Source organism: Pocillopora damicornis, chromosome 4, assembly GCF_964200805.1.
Source record: "Pocillopora damicornis chromosome 4, jaPocDami1.2, whole genome shotgun sequence".
Classification (NCBI taxonomy): Eukaryota; Metazoa; Cnidaria; class Anthozoa; order Scleractinia; family Pocilloporidae; genus Pocillopora; species Pocillopora damicornis.
In genome coordinates, this window is record NC_142673.1 from 8,469,385 (window position 1) to 8,487,851 (window position 18,467).

General features: G+C 38.2%; 4 protein-coding genes across 6 annotated transcripts; 2 read left to right on the top strand and 2 right to left on the bottom strand.

The window, feature by feature from the left end:
* Positions 1 to 689: 689 nt before the first annotated feature.
* Positions 690 to 5,241, bottom strand: LOC113669098 (uncharacterized). The gene is made up of 4 exons (XM_027185095.2): positions 4,919 to 5,241; positions 3,053 to 3,326; positions 1,873 to 2,066; positions 690 to 1,555 (listed from the first exon to the last, which is right to left on the bottom strand). Exons 1-4 carry the CDS (start codon positions 5,239 to 5,241, stop codon positions 1,060 to 1,062), a joined length of 1,287 nt encoding a protein of 428 aa, XP_027040896.2. The 3' UTR covers positions 690 to 1,059.
* A 1,400-nt stretch (positions 5,242 to 6,641) lies between these two features.
* Positions 6,642 to 10,924, bottom strand: LOC113669076 (prefoldin subunit 6). The gene is made up of 4 exons (XM_027185073.2): positions 10,834 to 10,924; positions 9,720 to 9,790; positions 8,474 to 8,598; positions 6,642 to 7,852 (listed from the first exon to the last, which is right to left on the bottom strand). The coding sequence occupies exons 1-4, from the start codon at positions 10,904 to 10,906 to the stop codon at positions 7,732 to 7,734; spliced, it is 390 nt and encodes a 129-aa protein (XP_027040874.2). The 5' UTR covers positions 10,907 to 10,924; the 3' UTR covers positions 6,642 to 7,731.
* Positions 10,925 to 10,984: 60 nt separating this feature from the next.
* On the top strand, positions 10,985 to 15,814 carry LOC113669065 (surfeit locus protein 1). 3 transcript variants are annotated; one of them, XM_089203889.1, is made up of 9 exons: positions 10,985 to 11,105; positions 11,196 to 11,261; positions 11,801 to 12,005; positions 12,131 to 12,319; positions 12,559 to 12,631; positions 13,188 to 13,235; positions 14,041 to 14,155; positions 14,467 to 14,548; positions 15,102 to 15,814. In XM_089203889.1, exons 2-9 carry the CDS (start codon positions 11,198 to 11,200, stop codon positions 15,172 to 15,174), a joined length of 849 nt encoding a protein of 282 aa, XP_089060015.1. In that variant the 5' UTR covers positions 10,985 to 11,105; positions 11,196 to 11,197; the 3' UTR covers positions 15,175 to 15,814. The 3 variants fall into 3 exon arrangements, with proteins under 3 accessions (XP_089060015.1, XP_089060014.1, XP_089060018.1); XM_089203888.1 differs by having other exon boundaries at positions 10,986 to 11,036; positions 11,173 to 11,261; XM_089203892.1 differs by having other exon boundaries at positions 10,995 to 11,036.
* A 633-nt stretch (positions 15,815 to 16,447) lies between these two features.
* LOC113669075 (obelin) lies at positions 16,448 to 18,067 on the top strand. The gene has a single exon (XM_027185072.2). The coding sequence runs from the start codon at positions 16,699 to 16,701 to the stop codon at positions 17,272 to 17,274; it is 576 nt and encodes a 191-aa protein (XP_027040873.2). The 5' UTR covers positions 16,448 to 16,698; the 3' UTR covers positions 17,275 to 18,067.
* The last annotated feature ends 400 nt before the right edge of the window (positions 18,068 to 18,467 follow it).

Genomic DNA, 18,467 nt, shown 5'->3' on the forward strand with positions numbered 1-18,467 from the left:
GTCAAGTCCGTTTCAGATTTTATTTCGACTAAAACCCGAATTAGGAACACTATTTATAACTTGCATACGATAGATTCGTAACTTTAACTATCTTACATATGAAAGAAAATACATCCTTTGTCAAATAAAGCCGATTCTAAATTTGGGATCTAAATTTCTGCCAGGTATAACATAAAATGTGGAAGAACGCTGAAATTTAAGGAATTTTCCCAGACTGACCTTTCATCTCAGGAGATAGTCTTGTGAGGGTTAGCTAAACAGACTGAAGCTATCGTACTTAACAACTCAACAAAATTTTTCCCAATAAGCAATCATGAGGAACTGATAAATAATCTTGGTGCGGTCACTTCGCTTGTTAAAGCAAGCAGAAGGAATATTGAAGTAACAGTCCAATAATTATAAACGACCAAACGCACAGGAATCCTAAAATGCGTTCAGACACGTTAGAAATGTAGTATTAATTCCGCCTAATTTATTATAGTAGGATTTGCGCGGTCATCCGTCCTTCAAAAATATTGACCCCAAAAAAGTTACCTTGCGGAAAATGATCTCTTTGCAAGAAAGAGAAAGGTCAAAATAGGACGTAAGCATATTGTCTGAGAAATTGGTTCCGAAGTCTTTCCTGAATTTGCAATGACAGAAGGTATAATATTTTACCCGATTCAAGGGTCTGTGGTGTTTCCAAGCTTAAAATGATATTGGCTCTAGCTGAAAAAACACTTGGCTTTCGATCAAAATGCGTGCGTCAGCCAGCGGCTTATTAAGGCCCTGGTATAAATGTCCTATTTAGTTTAACAGTTCATGTAGTTAATTTTAGCATCTGCTTCAAGGAGGGGCCATTGTCTCCTGGTAAGAGCTCAGAAATCACTGCTTTTGCTAACGCAAAAATAAGAAAAACCGTCATGATAAGACACAATTCATCAAAAACGATGGGACCTTACTCGTCTTAGCCTGTAGATTCGCAGCTGTGTCGAAATGCCAGGATATGGCGAATTCCTAAAAAGGGCATACTCAAGTGCTCTTAACTTCTATGTCAACTACTGTTCCTCTGTCAAGTATCTAACTTTCTCGCCAAAACTGGTCTCGTGAAGTGTAATGCTGCATCTGCGTTTGCGCATCTTCAAATATGTTTAAACCCAGCGGAGGCGCTGACCAGCATTGAGTGGGAAACTGCGGTTGCAACTCTTCTGTGGGGATATCATTTGGCGCGAAAGAAAGACTTTCGCGCAAGTGGAAGGTCCGATTGAGTTCCACTTTAAAACTTGAGTTGGTAGATGGAACCGAGGAAATCTGCGTTGGGATCAAATCGTCTCGTTCCCAAGGAAATGGTAAGTCGTTCTGGAAAGGAATGTTTCTTGTCGTATACGGTTCCTCAGGCCAATCGTGTGACAGGGGTGGAGGTGGTGGGTGTACCGAGGCGGTGGTCAGGGCCGGTTGATCTTGACTGTTGAGGAAATTCATAAGAGGAGTCTGGTAACGGATTATGGGTGGTGGAGATGGAAAACGCAGGCGTCTTTTCTTGGATTTAGATCCTGTGCTGTCTCGTTGGCTCGACCTGAAAGAACGTTCAACAAAATGAGTCAATAAAAAAGAACCGATATGTTGAATGCTACTGCAAGTAAGAACGCTGAAGAGTGCGACAAAATAATGTCATTATTATCATCATTGTTTATGGATTTTATTTTTTATATATTATGATTATTATCTTTAAATAAATTACGAATCACGCACGCTCTAATAAGATTCTGGGGCCAACCTTACCGGGAACTCGTTGCAAGTCAAAATGCATCTAACCTTTATTTTCTTTTTTTTTTCTATCGCCCTGATCCGATGAATTCAGTATACAAATTGCATTTGTTTGATTGAACTTACCTCTTTCCTTCTCTGAAAGCCTTGGCGAATGGATTGTTGTCGATCTTGAGTTGAGTCATGCGCGGATTCTGATAACTAGTAACAGTGATAAACTGAGTCTCAGGAAAGTTGAATACCCATCGGTCACATTGATGCATTCCCAGTTTAGAGACAACCAGTCTTAGTCTGTACTTCTGCATAGAGTTTACGACCACCTACAAAAAGGATGCATTGAATTAATTTTTTTTTTACAAAAACACGTACAGGAATAGTTTTCCTGCCACCGCATCTATGTCTCCGAAATGTCTGTTTAGTACAACTCTGACAAGAGGACGAGAAAGATAACTTCGCACAGGGAATCCCGATTAAAAATCAAAGGAAAAGATGCAATGTAACGAACAGAGTTTCATGCAAAGGAAAAGTTTGTCTGGTCTATCAGGAAATGTAAACGTGGAAAAGGTGCGCACGCGCAGAAATGCGCACGGGTTGCATTTTATCGTTCTGACGGGTTTTTTTTTTAGACGAAAAGAAAACAGAAAAAAGGAAAGATCAAGCCTATGAGCAAGAAATATTTTTCACAAATTTAAACCATCTGTCAGCAGGGAATGAAACAGAGAGACCGAAACCTCCTTAAAGTCTTAGGAGTGATAAGATTCGACTCTTTAAATCTAAGTTGATTTGTGAAAATGCTCAAAATGTAGTACTTAAAACTGTTCTTTAATGGTAAAACTAGAGCATGCTTCATGTCATGTGTCGATTGATTCGGAGCTTCAACTATCCTTCCCCGGGAAACCTCTCCCCATAACTCCCCAGGTATATAAACTTTCCTTTAAAATTTCCACCCACTGTCCTAAATTTGTGCTCAAATGCCTAACTCAAGATTAAGATTTCATGGTCAAATTTTTGTAAAGGGCAAAATCAGCGACCGTAAATTTCTTATAGTCCTTTTCTACTGAGTCATTAGCTCGCATAAGTAAAGTCTACCTTTAAACACTTCCATATTAAAATATAAAACATGTGCATTCCGCTGAAAAGACTCGACGGTTCCGGTTTAAATCCCCCACCAAACCCAAGCAAGACTCGAATTTCCATCCCCCCCCGGCACGGACGACAGTCAAACGCCCCTGGGTTGGCAAGGAAGGGGATTTTGAAGCTCCTAATATTGATTGATGTATAAATTTTAGTAATATAAAACACTCACACTGTCACTGCTGGGTATAATGTGATTGGAAAGCTTCAATTTGTTAAACAAGGCTCCTTGTGCCATCCAGTACTGTCCAAGGCTGGCCGAGTTGGGGTGAAGGTACTTGCAGTGCACTTGATCCAGTTGCATTCCTTTCCCCGTCGGAACCCACCCTTGGGGTGTCTTGTAACGATACCGGTTCATATCTGCAGCGACAATTTCAACTGCGCAGCCGTAGTATTGGTCAGGCTCGAGTCCTCCGAGGAAGAAGTCTGGGACGGGAAACATGCGTCTAGAATGTAAAGCGTGAAGGTATTTATTATTACAAAGTGGAATGGTATAAGCAAGAGTCTTCTTCACTACGCGCGCGCACCGAGCTCTTCCCAATCTAGACACACCTACTTCTGTCGTTATAACCCTTTCCATCCTGACATCAGTATGCACATTCTCCTTAGTATTCTCTAGACATTTCCTAAGGTGCAGGCATGGAGAATTTGTTTATCAATCAAGAGTTTCTTCTGTTTATGATTACTTCCTTTGATTTGTGATCCAGGAGTGTTATAAATTGTAAGGAGAAATTAGATGCTAGTCAATCTTAGGGGCCCAAAGGTCAATAATAAAGAAAAAAAAATTAAGTAGTCAACATCCTCTCAGTGACCACAGAATCTTTACCAAACAGGCAAAAGTCAGCGCAAACAATGAATAATAATGAAAATTAAGTTGTCAACATCCTCTCAGTGACCACAGAATCTTTCCCAAACAGGCAACGTTGGCGCAAACAATGAATATAAAATAGGCCAAATTTCCCTCTGAGCGAAAAGTGAACGAATTTTACCAGTATTAAATTGTCTCATAACCAAAATAATTGATTCCATTTACAAGTTAACTTTCTGTATTCCGCTCTCCCGTATAAAAAGAAAACATAAAATCCAGTGTCCACTCACTCCAGACAAGACAAGCTAAACCATTTGAAGCAAATAAAACTGTAGTACTACGTCGGTAGGGGAGGGGGGTCTTGAGAGATTCTTTACTTTTACCTACTGAGTCTATGATGTAAATTTACCACCGCGGAGGGTTTTAAAGCTGACATTTCGAGCGTTAACCCTTGGTCAAACACACAAAACGTTAGCTTAAAACTATTAAATAAAACTAATGCGCACGCAAAAACGTTAATCTTTTGCGCTACTTTTTACGGGAATGAAAAAACTGTTTGGGCGATTGAATACCAAATCAAGGTGCATTCGAGACAACTATAACGCTCTTAATCAACTTTTCTACAACCGAACAAAAAAGCCGGACACTTCTTCCTTGAAGTTTTGTTTACAGAAATTTCACATGCAAGACGGGCTGTTTGAACGTTGTTTTTCTTCTTAAAACCATTATGTGGTCATTCCCAAAGGAGTCTTGTTGAGACTAATTTCAAAATGAACTCTAAACACGTTGAAAAGTTTGCATAAAGCTTCATGAGATAAAAAAAATTTCAGATTTGACCATAAATCTTGTTATAACTTCATGAGCATTTAATAATTTGGGTCAGTTTTTTGGGAAACGTATTTCAGATGCATGCATTATTGCTTTTGGTTCCGGTAATGGAAAGGAACGAAAATTGTTTTTCTATTCCCGTGGATAAAAGAGAAGCTATGATTAGATGGACATTTTTTTTTTTATCGCGAAGCATGAAGCATGAAAATACGATGGCTAATGAGTAACCATGTTCGAAAATGTTGGCTTGCACGAGCCAATATGAAAATCAAGATGCATGGTGCGCGCAGACAAGCTTTTTTCTGAGCCCTCTCACAGATTACCATGCACACAAACAAACAAACAAACAAGAGATTCACTTTTTTGCCTTTAAAACGGAAAAAAAATTGAAGTAAAACGTACCTTCCAGCTTTAGTTATAATCATTTCCGTCTCCTCGAGATGAAACATCTCCCAGAGTTCCTTATTTCGAAGACGCACGGTGATGGTGCTGTGTTCTCCTTCCATCTTTGTTCTCTTAGCTGTATGAATTTTACCCCTCGAGCCCTGAAAGAGTCTCTTGGTTTTCAAATTTCGATCTTGCGCATCTGTGTTCAGTTGTAAAGTCCTGACCCGCGTAGAATGCATTTCAACTCTTTCAGCGCACGTGTCTATGGGGAGCGTGGAAATCGGCGTATTTGTTTTGTCTCGTTGATCGGGAGACTTCGAGCTCAACTCATGCGCCATTTTTTGATTATTTTTTGATGCGAAAAATAATCAGTGCAGAAGTTTCTCCACAATTCCGATCAAATTTAGCTCCAGTCGTTAGAGACTTGCCTGAGTTTCCGATATGAAGTGTGCCCCTCTGAGGGCTTCACGAGTTTAAGTAGCCTTACTTAAACAATCAGATGTTTTAGCTGAAATTGGTTTTTATCTGAACGCAACCATTACAAAAGAAATCATCACACTTTGGGTCGAAGTAATTAGTTAATTTTGCAACTCTATTGTAATGAAAGCTTCCTTAGAGCTGCGAAGTTTCTTTTGTGTTTTTCACCTCTATGTTTTCTTTGTCATTCCACTTTAAAAAGCTTATTTGAAATGATTATTAACCGCCCACATATACATCGACAAATTCTTTAGCAAATGACTACTTTGAAAACTTATAAATTGTTTTGTTTTTAACTTGAAAATTGTAATATTGCCTTTGCTAACTAAGGTAAAACATTTCAGGCGATTCCTTGACACTGCGAATGAACACAAACGCGACTGTTGGCTGAAAATCATCAATCTCCATTTTAAATCAATTGCAAACGATTTAAAATGGAGAATGATGACTTACAGCCAGCGGTCTCGCGTTACGTAAATCAGTCTGATCAGCACAGGTTCCATCAGCCGTGCCGAGTTTTGAGCCATTCTTCTTTCACAGTTAAAAATTATAAGATAAAACTTCCAGGCACGCGAATTCGGACCTCGCCTTGCCTTATACGTAGTTAACTTTAAGCTTTGATATAAACATGTTGCACGGAGACACGAGACTGACCGTGAATCGGCAAGCAAGTCCTCACAAATTTCTGGGCGGAACAAAGATAAAACTTATTTCTATTAAATTTCACTTTTCTCTAGAAATGAACTTTGATCTTTATGCAACTGACACTCATCACATTTTGACCGCTGAAGAAAATTTGCCTCGAAAATGACTTGGATCGCGTTCATTCATTTTTCATTAGTTTTTTCACCTTTTTTTGATACACGTTCAAGAGTAGTTAGCTGCTTGCAAAGCTATTTGCGTAACATTCAAATATGTTGGGCGGAAGTAGAACTCTGAAACACAACGAAAAGCTTTTGTCACCTTTGTCAAGTGTGAGAAGTGGCAAGAAGTTCTCAGCTCCACCCATGGGAAATACCTGAAACACCGCCTAATTTTTTGACACTTTTGTCACTCTCTATTCATGTTAAGAGGTTTTGACATTAAATTGAATGTCAACTAATTTTCCTGTTTCAACCAATGTTAATTGTTTTCTGTTTTCTGACAAGGTCTACGTTCTCAATTGAAAAGATTGCAAATGATTTATTGCCCAGTCGATCTGTCCTGATGTGGAAAGTAAGTCTCTTTCTGATATTGATGAATCAAACACACACCCGCTCGCTCAAACAAAAGACGTAAAACAAAATCTTTATTTTCAAAACGGAATTTCGGAAGATGTCATATACTGCTGATGGTCCTCCTTCTTCTCTTTGTTGGTGAATCGAGTGGAAAAAAATTAGCGAGCGAAGTCTAGTGTTACAAGGAGCGGCCAGTTTTCCGTACAACAGTCGGAGCCCGAAGAAAATCGTGGCGAAAGGAACTTGTGGGTTCGGGCATAATTCGCACATATTGCGAAAAGCCCAAATGTAAGACCATTTTTTGATCATTTGTCCCTGGTAAAATCACATGGTGGAGGAGTGTAATTAACCTTCGCCCATCCAGCCCCTTGTGACCTCCACAAATTGAGGGGAGGGGTAAACAAGTCACTAAAAGAAATCATTACACTGTTTGTTTACTGTAAGACGATGACAAACTTTGTCGCAGGCTACGTTCGCTAGATGTTTCTGGTGCATCTATTTGTTAATGGTATGAAAAGGACGCCGGTGCTACTTCGCAATTTTACTTTGTATTCTAAAGTTTTCAATGCACCCTCGGGGAGCATTGTTTTCACAGTTTTAAATCTCAACGAGAGTATTCATGAGTCAAAAAGGGAAAAAAAGCTTATCACTTGTATGTGCATCTTATGAGATTCAACGTGATCCGCCCGAGAGAGGACTAAACCTAAATTAAATTTTTGGAAATACTACTTTCGATTAAAAAATCTTATCTTCGACGATATGACTGTCAAAATCAGCGTTTGTAAAAGAACAAGAACACCTTTTTAGGGCACTTTCACTTGAGAACCGGTAATTATTTACTGCATGGTGGGGAAGGTGAGGGGGGGGGGGGGGGGTTGCCGCGATAAAATTTACTTGATACCCCATGAGGCTCTGTAATATTCCACTGATCCCCCTTCTTGGCAGTCATTTTTCTACAATCCCCCTTTATACTCTGTAAGCTACAACTGATCCACCTCTCATCCCCCTAAAAACCATGTGGTGCCCCTTAAGAAAATCATCTGCACTCCCCTGCTCTCCTGGCCAAAAAAAAATGACTGGTCCCTTACATCAAATAAATACAAATAGTAGATTTTAGCAAGTCTCTTTCTTCTCTTATACTTTAGCTGCGGCCTTCGTCAGGAACTGCTGATACTGCTGCTGTAACTTGCTTAGTGTCTCCTGGCTGGCACCTCGCTTCTTTTCAACATCTTTGATACCAGTCTCATTTCTTTTTCTGAAAACACCAATAAGAAGTCTTTAAGTTATGGACAAGGGATGGAAGATTTTGAGCCAACCAATGGAGTAACCAATATATATTTGCACAAGTCTACCACCCCATTCTTGTCATCACTCTACAGCACATCACCAGACTACTGCACATCACCAGACTACTGCACATCACCAGACTACTGCACATCACCAGACTACCACACAATGCTTAATAATCTAAACATTTTGTTGCAAGAAGTTCACTTGTGTGTTTCCCTTGTAAGTGTCCCTGGCCCAAATCATTTACATATAGGGCTTGCATGATGCAGCTATGAACTGTTACTTTTGCAGGGATGTGTTCCAGGGACATGAAGATTCAAGAAGCGAAAACCAGTTTCAAAATTAGTTGAAAAATTTTGCTTTGTACAATCTTTCATGCCATAATTTGAAAAGAACAAGAATACCTGTGACAAAAAAGGAGACAGCCTTTGTATTCAATATATTTTTAATATTTTTGTGCTGGCAAAGAAAATTTCAAGGACATAAGGGTGAGGCTGAGACAAAAGAGATGCCATATTACTGTAAACCCACTAATTATTTATCTTAAGAACACTAAGATGTCTGATAGTAAAGCAATGGTGCTTACAGTTCAGTTGTGATGTACTCTATCCTCTTCCCAACATTTTGCTTGGCTTCTTCAAGATCTTGTTTGACCAGAACAGGTCCTATGAGTTTGTAGACATTTCCATCAGGTTCAATTATGTCTAGTTCCTAAAAACACAGTAACAAAGTCAGTTTAAACTCAAATATCACACCCCATCAATTATAATTCATCAAGATGTCTCTAGAAACTATTCTAAATCAACACCATCCAAGACATGTCAACAATTTTTATCACTCAGTGTTCATCATCACAACAGGTTAACTCAAGCATTCACATATTGTAATACAACTCCAACATTGGTGTTAACCCTTTAACTCCCAGAAGTGATGAACATGTAACTTCTCCTTTTAATATCCTCACCTCATCCAACAAACAGGTCATAAGAAAACTCAAATTTATCAGTTTGAAGTTATTATCTTAATCTAACACCTAATTCTCCATACTAATTTACAAAGAAATGTGTAGCAGCTAGAGAGGAGAATCAACAATCAGATCTTGGAAGTTAAAGGGTTAACTCCCATGAGTGACCAATAAGCCAATTATTAGTTGAGCTAGTACCAAATTATCTGAACTAACACCTTAATTTTTTTTTTGCAGACAGTAAGGAGAATTACTAATGAAATAATGGGAGTGAAAGGGTTAAGATTCTTTTTGAGCTGTAAGGTTATGCATAAACTAAGTTCCACCAGCTATGAGAACTCTTACTCCACTAATCTCAGCTTACTGAGCATACCCTGTAGCATGAACATTTTGCAATAGTTTTATTTTGTGGATTGGTGATATTTGGAGTTGTACAGGAACAATTTATTTGCAACTCAAGATGATGAAAAATAGGCTCAATTTCTACAATTTTTTTTTGTCTCATCTTCTATCATCTCAAGTGGGGTGAGCCAGCAAGCTTATTTCTCACACAGTGGCTAGTAATAGAGCCTGTACCAAGAACTAACTATTGTAATTTCCAGTTCAAGCAGCAGAACATTCACAAGAAACAAATGCAACATTTCAAACATTTTCAGTTTGATAATTTAGAGAGAGGAGAGCAGGATAATCAGTAACATCTAGAAAGAGCAAAATCATGAAAAAATTCTATGTTTCACAGAATTTATTTCCCAACATCAGAATTTCCAGATAGAAGGGCTCCAAACATGGAAAGAAAAAAATGGCAGAAAGTTCAGGTAAATTAGGTAAATCTATCAGTGAGAAAATAAATCATTAAAGTAGGTTTCACCTCTTTTACAACTTTATTTTCATTCAGCTGACCATCTAATTGCTGTCTTGTGTTGATTAATTTCTGCAAATCTGAAAGAAATAATTACTGGATGAATAATGGTTTGAAGAGGAGCAAGCATGCTTGAAGAGTTTTTGGGTCAAAACAGTGCAAGAGGCAATCTGAAACTCTCTACCCATATTAAATGGTTTAAGGTGGTTTTGCTTCCCTGCAAGTCCACCCCCTACCAGTTTAGCTCCATCACAACTAATTTTCCTCCTAAAAGTTCACCCTATTTCCTTAAAGAAGAAAGTGTCCCCTCATTAGAAAAGGAGAATAATGACAATCCACAGCGAAGATCCACACACCTACTTTCACCCTTTGACCCTTGAGTGTGATTAGTATCTAATTTCTCCTTACAATATCACCCCTGAATATGGTCACAAGAATAAAGGAAATGATTAACTACTACAGAAGTTCTTAAAATTCTGCTTGCCAGCACCTATGGAGATGGTACGGAGAACAGTATAGAGAATATGCATACTGATGTAAAGGTGTAAAGGCAAAAACAGATGGGTGGTAAAAATGTTTTGCTTGTTTGTTCTTCAGCACAATGACTTGTTTTTCATTTGGGGTGTCTCCACCTTCCACAAGAAATCAAGGAAGCAGTATGCAACTTCCAAGCCTTCTTTCATTACTTGTATACAATCCATGTACCCTGAGCCTGCTCAGAAATAGATCACAGATGATGTCAAATGCGTTGAGAACAAAAAAGAGGCACACGAGGCATAGCCGCGTGGATAACTTGTGTTTTTGCCACATTTTGACATCTTTTGTTATCTATTACTGTACAGACCCACGGTAACATAGAATCTATTTTTTCTATGCACCAAAAAAAAAAAAAAAAGAGCAAAACTTTTTTAAGGTGGCATCATACATGTGACTGTTCTCCAATATATCATTAGCAAAAACCGGTAAAATGCATGCATAATTCGGCTTACCATGTAAATTGGAAACCCACGCCTAAGATCTAGAGCCTACAACTTTTCCTTGACAAGGCATGGGATCACAGACTATTTATTTTCATATAAAAGAGCACCCAAGCTTTTCAGTTGTATTTCTACTCATAACGTACCTTTCTGAATAGCCTTGAACTTCTCAAGTTCCGTTTGCATTTGTTGCTGTATTCTCTCTAAGTTAGCCGCCATCTTGAATTTTTGCACAATACGAAAAAGTATTGCAGGCGCACAGTGTATTTTGGATAAAGGACTGGGGATTGTCCAAATGGTTATGTAACGCCTGACGGAAATTGCCATTGGGAAAGCAATAAGGCGTTCGGTGAGATACTAGGCTAATTGGAATTGGCACAATTTTGAGAACAGATATTCTAATAATTTTTTTTAGTTTGTAAGTGCTTTTTAAGAAAACATCTTTTGTAGAAGTCTTTTAATTTTGGGAAGATTTTTTCAATCAGCCACCGTTTTCAACACTCTCTAGACATGGTGTTTGTAAAAGTTGCCCACAGATATAGTCAGGCCATGTTTTCATTTGGAAGGAACAAAGGTATTGAAGTATACTAATGACTTGCGTTTAAGCGACATTCTTCTTCGAAATCGTGATCCTCAATGCTAAGATATTCGTAGAAAGAAATTTTCTTGTCTGGCTCTGTTTTAATATGACAAAAATGTTGTGATATGGTTGACAGGCGATATTCTTCCATATCATCCACTGAGATGTAGCTCTCATGATTTTTAGTGCAATCCAGAGAAGTAGAGACTACAAACTGGAGGTTATCTTGGTGTACATAGAATTTAGAAACTAGGAGTGTTCTATTCCATCATGAATGGGATGCCAATCCATCACACATTTTCGGTTTTCATTTCATCATTTTATACTTGAAATTTTCAATTGACCTAGGTATGGTTTGGTTTGATCTCAAAACTGGATCATCACATTCAGATTCAAGCATGCTGACTGTTAGGTCATTTCATCTCAGACTTAAAGAGAAGATACCAGGGAAAGTGATTTATTTGTTTTGATTTGATTTGATTTGTTTTGATTTGTTTTGTTTCATTTTGTTTTGCTTTGCTTTTTTCCAATAGTGGTTCATCACCTCCTTAAGTCCTGTGGGATGTCAACAGCTAATCCTGCTGCTCAGGAATCCAAAATGCATTACTTGTTGCTGATAATTCCAATATCAACATTTGGCCTGGGAACATGGCAGGTCAAGAGATTGCAATGGAAGAAAGGATTGATCAAGGATCTTGAGTCCAGGACAACTGAACCAGTTCGAGATCTTCCAGAAAAGTAATTTTTTATTTTAAATTTTTGTTTTCTCTTTAGATGAAAAATGATCATAAATTGTTGGAGAAATGTTTTTCTCAATTTTTTTTGTATAGTTAAGAAAGTAATCAAGATCATTATTTGTACAGTATTGATGAACTTAGATCAAAATTTCTGGAATATCGACGAGTCCTGGTGCAAGGAACATTTGATCATGCAGAGGAAATCCATTTGGCACCAAGGTCACTCAATGAAGGTGCACATGGAGGAGGGAGTCTCGGAAGAAAGCCAAAATCTGGTGCTCAAATCATCACACCATTTGAAATCTCTGGAACAGGGTAAGGTGGAAATATTTGACCTTGAAACCTTCCAGACCCACATCAAAGTGTCTTCATAAGTTTTAGAAATATTTACCACAAACACCGGTGTATAAGCGGCACTGGCAGATAAGCTGCACCTCAAGTCTAATTTTGTTAGATATGACAAGTGCACTATATCATTGTTGCTTGATTTTGTGTACTGTGTAATTTTGTAATGGTAAATTCTGAGACATCCCAATTTTCCCACTTTTTTCTAGGCAAAGAATCTTGGTCAATAGGGGTTGGGTGCCTATGGACAAAATCAGACCTGAAAAAAGACAAGAAGGACAGGTCTCTGTTACAAAATTCAATATTAATGTAATCCCTTTTGTCCTGAGTCATGGTTTTTTATGCTGATCTAGAATCCTCCATAGTCGATAATAAACTCTTTCATTCTAAGTTAACTTATCTTACTGTACTGTCATCACAAACATTGAAAACTTGTAGGAATTTCACATTTTTAAGCAATAATGTTTGTTCCTTGTGAGGCAATTAAATGCAACATTTTCTGCATAATTCTGCCTCTAATCTGATATCAAAATTGATTTTGTAAGGTTGAAGTCCAGTTTAAAATAACTAAATTGTTGAAGAGAAAAATTAAACTGTTTGAGGGAGAGGGTACTATACTATGTAAAGTATTATCAATGCTCTAAAATTTACAGCTTCTCATCTCATTACTGCCTAAAATTTCTTGGAATTCATGAAAATTAAACAATAAAAGATGTGCACAAATAGAACTATTTTAAAAAGGGGTCTAAAAGGAAAGAGATATGATCTATTTAGAAGAAAGAGGTATAAACATTCTTTACACATGTCAATGTCCAACATTCTTAATTTTTATTTGTAGATTGAGGGTGAGACATCTTTGGTTTGCTTCATCAGACAAGGAGAGAAGGTTTCTGTCATTATGTTCTGTTTTCTTAGGCTTTGTGTTAAGGTCGTCATGAGATGATTGTTTAATCATAGATAAAAAAAATGGATTAGGTGTAGGAGAGAGATCTCCATCTGTATTCTTCTGAAAATTAAGAAGGAACAGGTGGAGGGCAAACCTTGTTTCCTCCAAAAGTGATCAAAATGCATGTCTCTTTACACCATTGACAGGTTGTCAAGTAAGTAGATGATGAGAAGTAAGAAAATTTTCAATTGGAGGATATTGAATCTGGGAATACAAAGTGTGATATAATTTAGAGAGTGAAATGGGACATAAATTTAAAGTATTACCATTCAAGTGAGTAATGACAGAACCTAAGTTTAATCCAAGGATAGGGACAAAAATTTGATCAGAATTTGAATTCAAGAAGTAAAAAAAAGATTAATCAGACTAATAATAGTAGTCCATTCAAAAAATACGCTGGAGGTTTTGAGGTAAAGAATCAGAATGCAGAAGTGAAAATCAATTCAATGTTAATAGGAAAAAGAATTTTTCATGCCTGACTTTCCTGATGATCTGCAATGTTTCTGGGGTAATACCTCAAATACAGGTCAAATTTGTGTTTCCCCCTGAATCACATTTTATGGTCACCAGAATAAAGGAAGTGATCACCAACCAATGGAGCTCTTGATTCTTAAACAAACTCTCCTTGTCAGCGCCTTAGTAAATGTATGGTGAACAGTATGGAGAATATGCATATGGATGTTGGGTGGTAAAGGGCTAATATTCTGATATTAATATTGAATGGTTTTATGATTTTCGTTTTTAGCGACAGCCATTTCAGGCAAAAAATAATCCAGAAAATAACAAGTGGTATTCCCGAGATGTGGATGCTATGGCGGAAGTTACAGGCAGCTTGCCAATTTTAGTTGATGCTGATGCTGGTAAATGTTGATTGAATTTATTGGTATTATTACTCTCGTCAAAGGGATCAGTTAATTCTCATTTGACTTCACACTTTCGTTTTCTTTTTTTGCTCTTTTATTCTTCTTACGTGCCTCATCCTAAAACAAAATAAGATGTCGTCCTCGTAAAAAGTGGGGAAGGGTTGGGGGGGGGGGGGGAGCTAAAACCTCTTAACTCCGCCGTCCCTTGAGTTAGGCGCGTCAGGAAAGAAAACACGAGCGTGTCTTACACGCTTCCTCTCTCTTCGGCTATCCGGAAATTTCATCGTCACTTCGCTCTTATCTTTCAGCCAGCACAGTTCCGGGGGGACCACGAGGAGGCCAAACCCGGGTGTACCTTCGTAACGAACATCTTCAGTACATTATAACCTGGTCTGTATAAAACTTAAAGTTTTTTACCCTTAAAAAAATTATTATATCTCTCAGTTAGTACGTTCGCTATGATTGGTCAATTTGACGGGTCCTATTACACGTTACAGCCCGCTGAATTCAAAAGTTTTTTTAAATTGAAATCTCCCCCTATTTGAACCAGGCGGTATGAAACATATCCTACTGACCTCGTTTTCTCGGTTCCTACTGTAAGTTACGGAACCTCGTTTTCCCAATAGTATTTTTGGCTTCGCGCCTGAGCCATAAATCTGAGCGGAAAAAAAACACTTGGTCCGTTACTTGCGGTGCGGACGTCAAACTCGGCTAGTGAGAGGTTTTTATTGATGTTGTCTTTCATATCTGTAAAACTTAATTGGAATGTCCAACCAAACCCGCGACCCTCTACTTAAGCAGCAGTCATAAAGCTTACTTTTTTTTTCGCGAGAAAAGACGTAAAATTGCTTGAAATTTTAAGTTATAGAAGGATTATTTTTTTTCTCGGAAATTCCTATTTGAAAGCGTATGATATTTGTGTTTTTCTTGTTTTTTTTTTCAGGTATTCGTTGTCCGCCTTTACTGCCTACATGTACTACAGGTTAAGGAAGTCGCCCAAAAATGTTTTCACGTAGTAATTTCTGTTAAAGCCTTCTTTCCAAGCCGTGTGATTGATGGAGAATTTGAAATGCAATTTAATTTACACAAACTTCTGACGGAAGGACATCAGTGTGGAGTGTTAGGCGACATGTTACTTGAATAAAAGTAATCCGCGATTGCAGTGCTTTTGCTTGATCACGCCCTGTGATTCGTGGACTGAACTCGCCCCACTTCCTGTTCAACCAATCAGATGCAAAACGAAAACTCTGTCTCACTCGTCTTCCCGCGTTTTAGGCGGTTTACACGTCTTTTCTTTGAATTCCTCTAGTGTTTGCCTTCGCGCTGATCTACCGGAGTCAATACTTTATTAATTTAAATTTTATGGCATTCAATAGAGTTACAATCAATCGAACAGGTTCGGTGACCAAACTTATATGATGTAGGATCAAGGCATTGCTAAGTGATCAAACGGTGTCGATTTGGTTGATTAAGAGGAATCGAACCCAAAAGTTAGCTTTTTCTGTAGATATAACCCTGAGTGCCCGCGCACAAAGAATGCGAGTGGGTAAAATGCTTGACGAAGATTTCCAGTCAAGCAAAATACAGCCAATCCGCCTTAAACCAGGCTAAAATAGTTTACAAGTGTCTTTCAGCAATAAATCGGACTAAAAACTACGATACTTTAGTATTCTTTGCATCGCTTGTAGTTATATCAAATTTGCTTCAGATTTGAGATTCAAAGTTGTCAAGGAAGCGTATATGTCCTCTTTTTATATGCTCTTTGTCTGCTAGGTTTCCTAAGATTTTGTTGTCCATGGTCCATACAGATGAGAAATCCTTTCTATATCCCAGTAACAAAAAGAACACATTCCTCTTTCGAGTAGTCTTGTTAAATAACAAATACCGATAGGCTGTTGATTGTTAAACACATTCTCCTTGTCATGATGTTAGAAAAGGTATGGAGAACAGTTTGGAGAATGTGCATACTGATGTTCAACATCAGTATGCACATTCTCCATACTGTTCTCCGAAGTTCGGATGTAAAGGGTTAAGAAGCATGAAATACCAGAAATACCTTTTTCACATAGGTAACCTTTGTCTACAGCTCTCCATCTGCGTTTTTAGATGTTTCTAGCTCAGTTGATCAACCCTTGGTGATTGTTACCATTTAAGCTGTTTTTTTTTCTCAATTAAATTATCGGTGGAATAAGATATGTTTCAGTGAAAGTAAAACATAATAAAAATTTTCATTTTTTTGGGCACTCGAACAACGTCGCCAATTTCATCTGTTTCTTTGTGTGTATTCAAATCGACCTCTTTAAACTGCAGGGGTCTTTTCCTTTTGTTTAAACTTCAGCCCACGATTCATAGTTGAGCGGCTAACAACTTTAAGGGTCATGTATAAACATAGCTGCTTTACGCGTAGAAACAAGACAGCTGCCATAAATTCCATGAACCGTGTTTGCAGATCTGCGGAAGATTCGAGATAGAGATACCGGTCAGGGAATATTGGATACTCGATTTCTTGTCTTGACTGGAGAACATACTTGCAGAGCCAGATGTCTGCTAAAGTCGATTTAATGAAGAGAAGTTCGTGGGTGAAAAGGATAGGGGATTATTTCGATGCGTTGGATCTGAACCAAAACGGTTTCTTAACACTAGACGAATTCTTACAGCTGGCAGAGAATTTGCAAACTAAGTGCAAGGCCACCCCTTCGGAGATCAAAAATTTGCGCATCGCACTTCGTCAGTTCTGGGGCGCCGTGGGTTTTATGCCAGGAGAGAAAATTTCAAAGTTGAAGTTCACTGAAGGATTCAACCGTCTCGCGCGTGATGAAGTGGAAAGAAAGGAGGCAGGTGACAAAGCCTTGCTCGAACAACTAACCGACGCCTTCTTTGACATCATGGATGCGAACAACGATGGTACGGTCACTTTGGATGAATTAAAGATTTTCATGAGAGCTCGTGGTTTGGATCCAAATGGAGCCGAGGCTTGGTTTAAATTAGCTGACCGGGACAGGAATGGTAAAGTGGAACGACAAGAACTCTTCAAGTACGAGTTTGATTTCTGGTTCAGGCCCGATCTCGCGAACAGCAAAATGTTTGGCGGAGCTTCGTATTCGGGTTATGACTAAGAAATCTTTTGACTTCAATCTTCTTCAATAATGCCGTGATGTCTTTCTATTCTCTATTCTATGAGTCAGGTTATTCGATTTTATCAACCGAGTTGTTAATGTAAATTGGCCACCGTAGGGAGTTTAACTTTAGAAACTCTCTACGGTGGACAATTTACATCATCACTTAGCCGGATAAACCGAATTATCTTGCAATACATCATTATCCTCCTCCGAAGCAACACCTCGGCTTCTTTAGAAACTTACTCCTTTTATGCTACGAGCACTCCTTCTAAAAGAATTTGCATGTGTTCTGGGATCTTCATGGTCAAAGCTCCATCACGCGAAGAGACGTTTCGAAGAAAATAAAAACTTGGAGAAGTTTAGAATATGTATTGTACACCGAGTAGATTCACTGTATTCAGTGGTGTATTCATCGCGTTTTATCAACGGCTACTGTAGTGTCTGCAGTGACAGAAGGTTAAGACACTATTCTTAAGAGTAAAATCACAAACTTCGTCAACAACTACATTTCCTAAGCCCATTTACATTAGGAATTGAATATTTCGATTCAGGCACGTCATAGAAGCACATGAGAAATTCCTAGGTGAAGGCATTAGACGGCAATATTAAACGTTACTCCCAAATGTCCTTGCTGTTCCCTGCCTTCTGGTTTGACTTTTCTATGTTTGTTTTTAACCCTTTAACTCACAAGATCTGATTGTTAATTCTTCCCTCTTGCTGCTACACAATTCCTTGTAAATTAGTTACGAGAATTTGGTGTAAGATAAAGATAAAAACTTCTTCCTAATCATTTTGAGTATTCTCAACGTGTTTGTCACTTCTGGGAGTTAGAGGGTTAATCTAGCTTCAGCTGGATTGTCCTCTTTCATTTGCGTGACCTACGAGCCTTACGTGATGGCATTAAACTGAGAAGAATGGGTACGAGGGGGAGGTGGAATGGGATTTGGGAGACTGGTAAAAGAGGAGATTAAGATTGTTTTAATTGGCAGAAAGTACATATGGTTGAAGTCAAACAATAATGGCACTTGACTATGACCACAGAACTGAAAATTTGGGCTCTCACTTCATTTTCCATATTCAAAGTACACTTTTACTCAAAAAAGCTGTTCATGTATGAGATCCGTCCTGTTTTATAATTATATCACTCAAGACTGACCAGGTGAGTTTGACTTTAACTACAACGGCCAAAA

Coding starts and splice junctions, on each gene's coding strand:
- LOC113669098 (XM_027185095.2), bottom strand. CDS start 5,241: ATGGCGCATGAGTTGAGCTCGAAGTCTCCCGATCAACGAGACAAAACA. Junction 2,067..3,052: donor TTATACCCAGCAGTGACAGT/GTGAGTGTTTTA, acceptor TCCTTTTTGTAG/GTGGTCGTAAACTCTATGCA. Junction 1,556..1,872: donor GCTTTCAGAGAAGGAAAGAG/GTAAGTTCAATC, acceptor ACGTTCTTTCAG/GTCGAGCCAACGAGACAGCA.
- LOC113669076 (XM_027185073.2), bottom strand. CDS start 10,906: ATGGCGGCTAACTTAGAGAGAATACAGCAACAAATGCAAACGGAACTT. Junction 8,599..9,719: donor AAAATAAAGTTGTAAAAGAG/GTGAAACCTACT, acceptor CTGTGTTTTTAG/GAACTAGACATAATTGAACC. Junction 7,853..8,473: donor GAGTACATCACAACTGAACT/GTAAGCACCATT, acceptor TGGTGTTTTCAG/AAAAAGAAATGAGACTGGTA.
- LOC113669065 (XM_089203889.1), top strand. CDS start 11,198: ATGGTGTTTGTAAAAGTTGCCCACAGATATAGTCAGGCCATGTTTTCA. Junction 11,262..11,800: donor TTCATTTGGAAGGAACAAAG/GTATTGAAGTAT, acceptor TTTTTCCAATAG/TGGTTCATCACCTCCTTAAG. Junction 13,236..14,040: donor TCATCAGACAAGGAGAGAAG/GTTTCTGTCATT, acceptor TTTCGTTTTTAG/CGACAGCCATTTCAGGCAAA.
- LOC113669075 (XM_027185072.2), top strand. CDS start 16,699: ATGTCTGCTAAAGTCGATTTAATGAAGAGAAGTTCGTGGGTGAAAAGG.